Genomic DNA, 10,952 nt, shown 5'->3' on the forward strand with positions numbered 1-10,952 from the left:
CGCCCGGATTTTGCCACAAACTGACTCTAAAATTGCATAAGGATTGATAACGCTACAGATAACCTCGATTCGTTGAGAATAATGACGGTCAGGTTGAAGAATTCACAATTATTAATTTCAGACGACTGCATTGTTGTCGTGATTAATTGTCGGTACATTCCGTCTATATATCATGTAACCCTGCCGCTTAAAATGTCAATGATACTACTTATCTACACGGCACTAAATAATATTGTGGTCGTTCATCCAGAACACGAAATTTAAATCACGAACAAAAGCACCGCACGATAAAGAACGACAAGAAAATAACATTAAATCCAAGAAATGGTCACGAAAGAGCCAAAGAAAAACTGCCGCATATTATACGACTACCCACTAGGAAAACATCTAAAGGTACAAATCATTACCATTAATTAAAATTGATGCAAGCATCTACACCATCCGTCAATATTTTACAAAACTTCAGATTTTCGAAGGTCTGCAGTTTAAATCAAAAACAGAAGAGGTCCTAATATAGAACCTTGAGGCACGCCCAATGCGACGAAACCAGAAGATGATGACTGTTGAACGGCACCTACTAAGATTAATAAAGCGTGGAAAGAAGAACAAGAACAAAAAAGCTCAATAGAAAGAAGGTTAACTTTTTAATCATAAATCAAGGTGAAATATCCTACAACTGCCGGAAACCAGTTCTAAAACAAAGAATAATCGCCAAAAAAGTTCAGTCATTAATTTAGTCATACATTTACGACCACTTCGCATTTAGTTGGCAGTGTGTAAGCCTAGATGACGCATTTTGTATAAGAAATTACGTGGTGGTGGTGCCAACTCGTTCATATCACCCAGTCCGAGGATGTCTGATTTGTTAACTTTGGTTGGTAAAACTGAAAATAAAAAAAAATAGGTCTAAGGAAATTATACAGTACCTCCCTCACACTCAGAACGGTGAACTGATGTTTGTCAGGTCGATTTTCTTTTTGATTTTTTAGTTCCACGGTTTCAAATTTTTCAATTTTTCAGTTTCTCGATTTTTTTACTTTTTCGTTTCTTCAATTACCACTGGACTTGGTATATCAATATTGATTTTTTGATTTTTCAACTTCACGATATTGGTATTTCTGCCTTTTTCGATTTTTCAGTTTTTTTTTTAAGTCGAGAGATTGAAAAATCGGACAGTCGAAAAACAGAAAAATCCAGAAATTGTAAAACCGCAGAACTAAAAAATTTAAAAACGCGAAATATTAAAATTTGCAATTTTTCAATTTCTGGATTTTCCGATTTTTCAATTTTCGATTCATTTTACAAATTTTTGATTTTTTAATTTTTAGATCTTTCAAATTCTCGAATTTTCAGTTTTTTAATTGTTCTGTTCCTGGATTTTTAGATCTATCGACTTCCTAAATTTTCGATTATTCTATCTTTCAACTTTTCTTTTTTAAATTTTTGGATTTTTCAGTTTTTCGATTTTCCAATTTATTCGACTTTCCGATTTCTCATTTGTCAACTTTCGACTTGTCGATTTCACGATTTTTGAATTTTTCGATTTTTCAGTTTTTATATTTTTCAACCTTTCAAAAATTCGAAAAATCCAGACACTGAAAAATAGAGAAATCCAAAAATTCGCAAATTGAAAAACACCAAAACCTAAAAATTGAAAAATCGAGAAATTGAAGTTGGCGATTTTTAATTTTTCGACTATTCGATATTTCTATTTTTTAGTTTTTCGATTTATCCATCTTTCGAATTTTCGGTTTTTCCATTTTTAGATTTTTCTGCTTATCAAATTTTGGGTTTTTCAGTTTTTAAATACTCTTTATCACATATTTCAGTTTTTAGATTTTTCGATTTTTCAACTTCTCGATATTGGGATTTCTGCTTTTTTCGATTTTTCAGTTTTTTTTAGGTCGAAAAATCGAAAAGTCGAAAAACAAAAATATCGAGAAATTGAAATTTGCAGTTTTTCATTTTCTGAATTTTGACTTTTCGATTTTTGTCTTTCTCGTCCTCAAATTTGCGATTTTTCACTTTTCGATGTATCCCTTTTTCAAATATTCAAATTTTCAAGTTATCGATGTTTCACTTTTTCGATTTTTCAATTAACAATTCGTTGACTCGGTTTTTAATTTTTCCATTTTCAACTCTTTCGATTATTCGATCTTTCAACTTTTCAGTTTTTTTGGATTTTTCTTTTTTCGACTTTTAGATTTTTCAGTTTTCCCGTTTTCCAATTTACTCGACTTTCCGATTTCTCATTTGTCAAACTTTCGACTTGACGATTTCACGATTTTGGAATTTTTCGATTTTTCAGTTTTATACTTTTCAATCTTTTAGAAATTCGAAAAATCCAGATAATGAAAAATAGAAAAATCCAAAAATTCACAAATTGAAAAACACCAAAACCTAAAAATTGAAAAATCGAGGAATTGAAATTTGTGATTTTTCATTTTTCGATTCAATTATTCGTTGCCACAGTTTTTTATTTTTTCCATTTCCCACATTTTTGATTATACAAATTTTAAATTTTTCGACTATTCGATCTTTCAATTTTTTAGTTTTTCGATTTATCGGCCTTTCAAATTTTTGGGTTTTTCCATTTTTAGATTATTCTGTTTTTCAAATTTCGGATTTTTCAGTTTTTAGATTTTCATTTTCTGGAATTTTCAATTTTTCAATATTTCAGTTTCTTGATTTTTCGATTTTTCAATTTTTTTTAAAGTCGAGAAATTGAAAATTCCAAAAGTCGGAAAAAAAATCCTGAAATTGTAAAACCGCAAAAGTAAAAAATTGAAAAAATCGAGAAATTGAAATCTGCAAATTTTCAATTTCTGGATTTTCTGATTTTTCAATTTTTGATTTATCGCTTTTTCGATTATTAAAATTTTCAATTTATCGATTTTTCTCTTCTCGATCGTTAAGTAACAATTCCTTGTCTCGGTTTTTTAATTTTTCCATTTCCCATTTTTTCGATTATACAAATTTTTGGCTTTTTAATTTTTAAATCTTTTGAGTTCTGAAATTTTAAATTTTTTGACTGTTTTGTCCTGGATTTTTCAATCTATCGATTTCTTAATTTTTCGATTATTCGATCTTTCAACTTTTCAGTTTTTTGATTTTTAGTTTTTTCGATCTTTGGATTTTTCTTTTTTCGATTTTTGAACATTTCAGCTTTTCGATTTTCCAGTTTATTCGAGTTTCCGATTTCTCATTTGCCAAATTTTCGATTTGTAGATTTTACGATTTCTGAATTTTTCGATTTTTCAGTTTTTACATTTTTTCAAAAATTCGAAAAATCCAGAGATTGACAAATCGGGAAATCCAAAAATTCACAAGTCGAAAAACACCAAATTTGAAAAATCGAAGAATTGAAATTTGCGATTTTTCAAGTTCCCGATTTTTCAAATTTTAACTTTTGCGGTTAATCAATTTCTGGATTTTTCGACTTTTCGATTTTTGTCTTTCTCGTCCTCAATTTTTAGACTTGTCATTTTTCGATTCTTGAGTTTTTCGGTTTTATCGATCTTTGGATTTTTCTTTTTTCGATTTTAAGATTTTTCAGTTTTTCGATTTTCCAATTTACTCGACTTTCCGATTGTCAAACTTTCGACTTGTCGATTTCACGATTTTTGAATTTTTAAGATTTTGTATTTTTCAATCTGTCGAAAATTCGAAAAATCCAGACACTGGAAAACAGAGAAATCCAAAAATTCACAAATTGAAAAACACCAAATCTAAAAATTGAAAAATCGAGGAATTGAAATTTGCGATTTTTCATTTTTCGATTCTCTATCTTTCAATTATTCAAATTTTCGGTTTTTCAATTTTTCGACATTTTACTTTTTTCGATTCTTCAATTTTTTGATTTTATCGATCTTTGAATTTTTCTTTTTTCGATTTTCCAATTTACTCGACTTTCCGATTTCTCATTTGTCAAACTTTCGATGTAGATTTCACGATTTTTGAATTTTTCAGTTTTTATATTTTTCAATCTTTCAAAAATTCGAAAAATCCAGACACTGGAAAATAGAGAAATCCAAAAATTCACAAATATAAAAACACCAAAACCCAAAAATTGAAAAATCGAGGAATTGAAATTTGCGATTTTTCATTTTTCGACTTCTCTATGTTTCAATTATTCAAATTTTCGATATTTTACTTTTTTCAATTCAATTATTCGTTGTCTCGGTTGTTATTTTTCCATTTCCCCGATTTTTGATTATATAAATTTTCAATTTTTCGACTATTCAATCTTTCAATTTTTTTCTTTTTCGATTTACTAATCTTTCGAATTTTCGGTTTTCCATTTTTAGATTTTTCTGGTTTTCAAATTTTGGATTTTTCAGTTTTTAGATTTTTCGATTTTTCGATTTTTCAACTTCTCGATATTGGAATTTCTGCTTTTTTCGATTTTTCAGTTTTATTTTAAGTCGCGAGATTGAAAAATTGAAAAACATAAAAATCCAGAAATTGTAAAACCGCAAAGCTAAAAAATTTAAAAAATCGAGAAATTGAAATTTGCAATTTTTCAATTTTCGATTTATTGCTTTCTGAATTATTCAAAATTTCAATTCATCGATTTTTCACTTTTGATTGTTCAATTAACTATTTGTTGTCTCTTTTTTTCCATTTCCTATTTTTTCGATTATACAAATTTTTTATTTTTCAATTTTTAAATCTTTCAATTTCTCAAATTTTCAATTTTTTGACTCTTTTTCGATCTTAATTTTTCGATTATTCGATATTTCAACTTTTCAGTTTTTTGTTTAGTTTTTTCGGTTTTATCGATCTTTGGATTTTTCTTTTTTCGATTTCTCATTTTCAAACTTTTGATTTGTAGATTTCACGTTTTCTGAATTTTTCGATTTTCAGTTTTTATACTTTTCAATCTTTCAGAAATTCGAAAAACCAAAAAATTGAAAAATCGAGGAATTGAAATTTTCGATTTTTCAAATTTTAACTTCTGCGGTTTATCAATTTTTGGATTTTTCGACTTTTTGATTTTTTTCTTTCTCGTCCTCAATTTTCCCATATGTTACTTTTTTCGAATCTTCAATTATTAGTTGCCTCAGTTTTTTATTTTTTCAAAAAATTTTCAATTTTTCGATATTCCAATCCTTCGATTTTTCGATCTTTCGAATTTTCGTTTTTTCAGTTTTTAGATTTGTTCAATCTTCCCAAAAATAAAAAAATCGAGAGATTAAAAAATCGAAAAGTTGAAAAGTCGAACAATCGATTTGTCTTCTCAAAGCAGAGGGATAAAATTTATCTAACTTAATAATAAAAAGTGTTAATTTTATTTGCGAAAAGTTAGACGTTTAGAGAAAAAAGTCAAAGCAGATTCATACACCACAAGTATGGAAGTATAGTGTTGTATACCATTGAAATCATTTCAAAATAGAATTCTTTGAAATGACGCCATCAAATTGTTGGGGGGGATGATTAGCCAAATTTTGAGGAGCGTTTTACCATCTACATGATATTCCTATTATACGCACAAAATTTGACAAAAGTCGGTCCAGTAGTTTCAAATATTACGAGTCTAATAGAAAATAATACAGACGCCAGACAGACAGACAGACAGACAGACAGACAGACTCTAGGGGTCGGTCATAAAACGTCGAGAAAATATGAAAGTAGCAATTCTTCGAAAATTGAGGACGGGTACAGAGTTGGCAACATTACCATAAAATCTCTCACATAAATTGCACTGCTTATGGCCTGCCAATTAAACGCAAACTGGAGCACAAACTGATACTTGAAATGTCAAATTTTCAATTTTTATAGCAAGAATTAACAATATTTTCCATTTAAAACGGTACACACCATTTTATTAATTTTGCAACGCCAGATTTTCCAATTTTTGGAAACCTAGATACATAAATTAAAGCGTAAACTACCTAAAAACATTTATTCCAAAACGAGATTTCAATATCTCATGTCTGGGTTATTAAATCTGTTAAATTTTGTGGTTTGTAAATTTTTTCATGTTCAATAAAGCGACGCAAACTTCCGGATTTTTACACAAAATAATATTCTATATCCAGTGGACGATTAAATCACCGAATATGAAAAATAGATTCCACAAAAAAAATCTCTACTACGCTAACGCTTCCGGTTTCAGTGGAAACGAAGACTTTTAAAACGTGTTTATCAATCACTTGAAAAAAGTTAATGACGTCACCTCTATTTTTGTACCCTTGTTTTTTTGTGGGATATCAAAAGATTCGAGGACCCGATTTTGCACTGATGCAAATCCATTCTTCTAAAAACCCATAAACGGTTAATATGGTAACAGTTTTTTACTTAAAAATACCTGATATACATTGATTAAATAAGTTTAATTAAACTGTTAAGAAAAACACGAAGAAGAAAAAAAGTTCTATTTTCCAATAGAAAATTGCTCATATCCGTTGCTATGCCGACATTTTGACGTCATTGAATATTTTGCCAACAGATAGTGTCGAACCGCAATAATTTACATTTATACCATCGAACTGACAATAACAAAGTTCAAATGCAACTAGATTGTCTATTTAATTCGTTAAATTTCTAGTTCAATAATGTATCGTTCACAGAAATGTCGTTGATAGTTTTACCGTTTCTAACTAACATACTTCTATAGTTGTGGTCTATGAATTCGTCGTTATTCTTTACTTTGGATGTCCAGAATTTCGAAAAAAAAGATACAATATTTACAATTTAACTTAGAAAGTACAAAACGAATGCTCCAAAATATTGCAAACGTTTAAACGCATCGCTAATCACAATTTATGTGTTCATCCCTTCCAAAAACTTGATGACGCCATCTTACAATTTTGCTAAATGTGCAAAATATTATCAGTCTGCACTTGTGGTTTATCGCTGCATTTGTATTTTTTATAACTGCTTATACAAGATGACAATTTCTTTTATTGATTAAATCAAATTAAATCAAAAATGGCTTTCCTAATTTTCCTGAAATTTTGAGAATACCCTATTATATATAAGCATTTTATCATTTTAAACGTCAATTATAATATACGAATTAAAGGCTTGAACTAATTAATTTTTGGGTTAAAAAGTTCAACCGAAACATCTACCAAGCGTTCTAAATATGGCAGGCAAAAATCGTAACGTTATTTGTTACTATTAACAAAGATCGTTGGTAATTAAAATTTTCCAAGAATAGTAATGATTGCCAAGAATGCCGAAAGATTATCTCTATGATATTTTTAAAACGTAAATATAAATCTTTCAACATCCGCTATATTTAGTATCATTGTAATATTATTAATTAGATAAAGTATATTCGCTTCGAAGTGCTAAATTTTACCAACATAAATGAAAACGTGGGTTTAGGACGTGGATGAAACACCCTGTATAATTAGATTCCATCATGAAATCAACCACACATATCAAATTATCATCCTCGCCCCCCCATCCTCCGCAAATTTTCCACCAAACCCGACGTCAAAACAAACACGCTAATCGCCGCCTCGAACGCGAAAAAGTGTGTCAATTTAGGGCCCTTCCCCCTAACCCATCCCGAAATGTCAATACCGGCCCTGCGCCCATCTCGATCAGCTGATACCATCAAACAGCATCCGTCACCGCAAATCCCGCAATCCGGCCCTGCGGCCACTCACTCACCCGGGGTCAATTTTTGGCTGACGACATCGGGGAACACCGACTTGGGCTTGCTGGGGGAGGAGACGGAGGCGGCGGCGGGGGAGGAGGGCGGCGAGGCCCTGTCCCTGTGCGTGGGGCTCTCGCAGAAGGGGATGCAGCGCCGCCGCTTGGCCGGTCGGCCCCCGAGCACCGGCTCCCAGTCCAACGAGCGTTTCAGAGTTGCGCACGCCATTTTACTTCTGTCGCTAACACTTCACACACAAAACAAACTTTGTTTCGCGAGCTGCCGAACTAATTATGCACTCAGACGGGAAATCGCGGCGGGGACGTCACAAGAACGGACTTTGCGACACGATTTTGTCCATGAGAACCGGGAACGAACAGATTTCATACGCACTCAACCTCCAATATGGCGAAACGAAACGAGAGAAGGAACATTTTGTGCAGACTGTAGTGGGCTGTGCGATGGATACGGTTACCATTGAATGGCGAATGAGGGCGCATGCGTCGCGGAGGGGGCGACATCTAGTGCGACGGAAATTTAGCGAGCAGGAAACTGTAATTTCCGAAATAAGAGTTTTCAAATTTTAGTTTTTTCATATTTCAGGCCTTTGTCGTTTTTGTTAAATATTTTTTTAAAATGAAACTACTACAGAATTCATGTTTAAGCTCGTCTTTTTAAAATTTGGAATAATTAATTGCTTTCCACGCCTTCCAGAAGTGTCACACGTGTCAGTGGCGTAACATTGCAAAATATTTTTTTTTTATAAAAGTAATAAATCTCATGAAATATAGCATTCATTTAAATATTTCGTTCGTATTCACTTATTTAGCATATACTAATGAGAAGGTTATAGGTTTTATCAGAAATCTCAAATAATTTCGTCTATGTAACATCTGTTTTAATGGTTGCCTGATCTAATTTATATTGGATATTTGTGTTAATAAATAGAGAAAGAAAAGTCAAAGTTGTTTTAATTTTCAAAACAAAAAATAAACCGAAGGACAAAATTCTTTTACATCTGTTTCAAAGAAGACACTGGAGGACTTCAAAATTATGACACTTTCTTAAGCCACAACTTCACCTACCCAAACTATGACAAAAATAACGTAAACATGGACGATATCTAAGCATAAAAATCTCTGGAAAAGAAATGTTATTTTTGAAAATGTTGTTGTAGCTTTTCTTAGAAATTACAACGTGTAAATACGAGAGCTTTTAGTTTTTGCAGTTTCAAAGTTAAATTTCAAAATCTGTTATTGTAACTATTGTAAATAACAATTTTGCTATTGTAAATACTGGACACGTCGTCACATGGTTGGTGGGGCTGATTAGACAACTGCTTGTCAAAGGTTATTTCGAGAGAATTTTCCTCGCCCCTGAAGTACAATCTGACAAATCACGCTTCTTTGAAAAAACGTAAAATTTGAGTTGAAAGATTTACTTTTTTGTGAGAACTATAAATAAAAAAATGTTGACAACAATGGGAATCGAATTCTTATTTTGAACTCGAGTTCTTATACAGTGGAAATAGGTATTAATCTCTCATTTAGAATTAGAGGATGAGATTTGATTTTGTAAGAGCAAATAGGAGTACCAAGACGGTATTAATTTTTGTCAGGTAATAGTAGTATATAAAATTTAGCTCTTTTCCCGAAAGTAAATAACCGAAAAAGACCTAAAATCCTTCAAAAATCAATTGGTATTTTTGAGGTGTATAAAAATTAGTGATTTTTCAGGAATTTAGGTCCTTTACGGTGGTTCATTTTCAAGAAACCAGCTAAATTTTTAGAATTCTGTCCTGTTTTTAAAGTCCCAAATACACTGGTCCAGAATCAACATTTTATATACCTACTACTGATAATGTTTATCACTCTTCTATTTATGAATAATCATCTGCAGAACAGTGAGATGTTTACATTTTCCAACGAAGCGACACTGAAAATAGGGCCAGATCAGTTAGAAAAGAAAAAAACAGGCTGGAGCGTAATAAACATTATTTGACAGAACTATACATGGCTTGGGCTTACGAGTCGTTACTACAAGTAATTAATAATTAAGTAATGATGCCATTTATGATTTACGTACAATTTATTTATTTTTTAAATAAAATTTGTGTTTAGTTTGCACTCCTTAATTGTAAAATTTTAATTAATATATGTTTGTTCTAGAAAAATATGTACATACATAGTTATAACTTTGGTGTAAAGTTGGTTGCATGTCTACTATCCAATGATAATGGCTGTGGTAACGAATTGACTTGAGTTTTCGAGTTATGTTATGCCAATGAGATTTTCATTGACATTTGATATCTTTTAAGTTATTGTATTATTTTATAAAAAAAAAACTCTTCAAATGAGGGTGACATAACCGTTTCTTTCCCATTTTTCATTCATCTATGAGAACCTGATTTTCTCGTTATGACCAGTTTTTTTTTATAAAATAATACATAATATTATTATAACAGCTACAAGCTTAAAGAACAGAAAATTTAATAACAAACTGGAACTTGGACTTGGTTCATTGGTGGTCGCGAGAATCCGATTTGTATCGTTATATCATTGGAATACAAAGACTTTGGACGAAAAACAACCCCAAAGAAAGAAATCATTTGAAGATAAACCTAGTGACTGAGGAGGTCAAGTTATCATGAGTCCAAAAAAGTGAAAAATTATATTAACAAAACGTAGAACGTGGTGGCGCTCCGTCCATTTGAAACCACACATCTTCAATATTAAGATTTTGAAATTATATACAATCTGTTGTGGTGTCCCAATTTGAATTCAAACTTCGCGCTGAGGAAAAAAACAACGCTGCGGAACCCCATTTGAATAATTTGAATTTGAAAAATAAAGTAAGAAAATCTTTACTAATCTGAAAGTGTCATTTTTTTATAGTTTGCATGAGTCCATGATTTTAACTGTCCCTGGTTCTAATACAATTTAACAATCGTGAAATTTTTCATATAAACCACGTGATAGGAAATTCACTTGTTTACCCCTCACTCTTTTATTTATCAGGTTGTGTATAACTAAAGTTTATGGACATTTTTAGTTAAGTATTGCATTGTAGCACACTTTTTAACTTCTTTAATTTTCTTTCTAATAAGCATTTTGTGTTTATTTATCATGTGTTCGTTTGAAATAAGTTGGGGGCAGTTCAAGATATAAACTCACAAAGCAAATTGTTGCAAGTAACCAGTCACTTGGATAAAGTGCGGTATAATTTAACATCATGTGAATTCTTTGTTTGAACCGTTGATAAAGTGGGGCAAATATTAACCTCATGTAATTCTGTTAGCCTGCAATTTTTCACCTCATGCGATTTTTCTCTATCTCGCAATTTT

The 10,952-nt window shown here is 31.1% G+C and overlaps 1 protein-coding gene across 1 annotated transcript in view; it reads right to left on the reverse strand.

Moving 5' to 3' along the window:
* Positions 1-8,080, reverse strand: part of Akirin (akirin) — a 35,549-nt gene extending 27,469 nt beyond the window's left edge. Inside the window, exon 1 of the mRNA XM_064057491.1 lies at positions 7,627-8,080. Within this exon, the coding sequence (XP_063913561.1) occupies positions 7,627-7,837 (211 nt within the window). The 5' untranslated portion in view covers positions 7,838-8,080. The remainder of the gene's footprint in view (positions 1-7,626) is intronic.
* Between the last annotated feature and the right edge of the window lie 2,872 nt (positions 8,081-10,952).

The sequence above is a fragment of the Zophobas morio genome, unplaced genomic scaffold (assembly GCF_036711695.1).
Source record: "Zophobas morio isolate AGI-343-1 ecotype UQ-CSIRO unplaced genomic scaffold, CSIRO_AGI_Zmor_V1 ptg000017l, whole genome shotgun sequence".
Classification (NCBI taxonomy): domain Eukaryota; kingdom Metazoa; phylum Arthropoda; class Insecta; order Coleoptera; family Tenebrionidae; genus Zophobas; species Zophobas morio.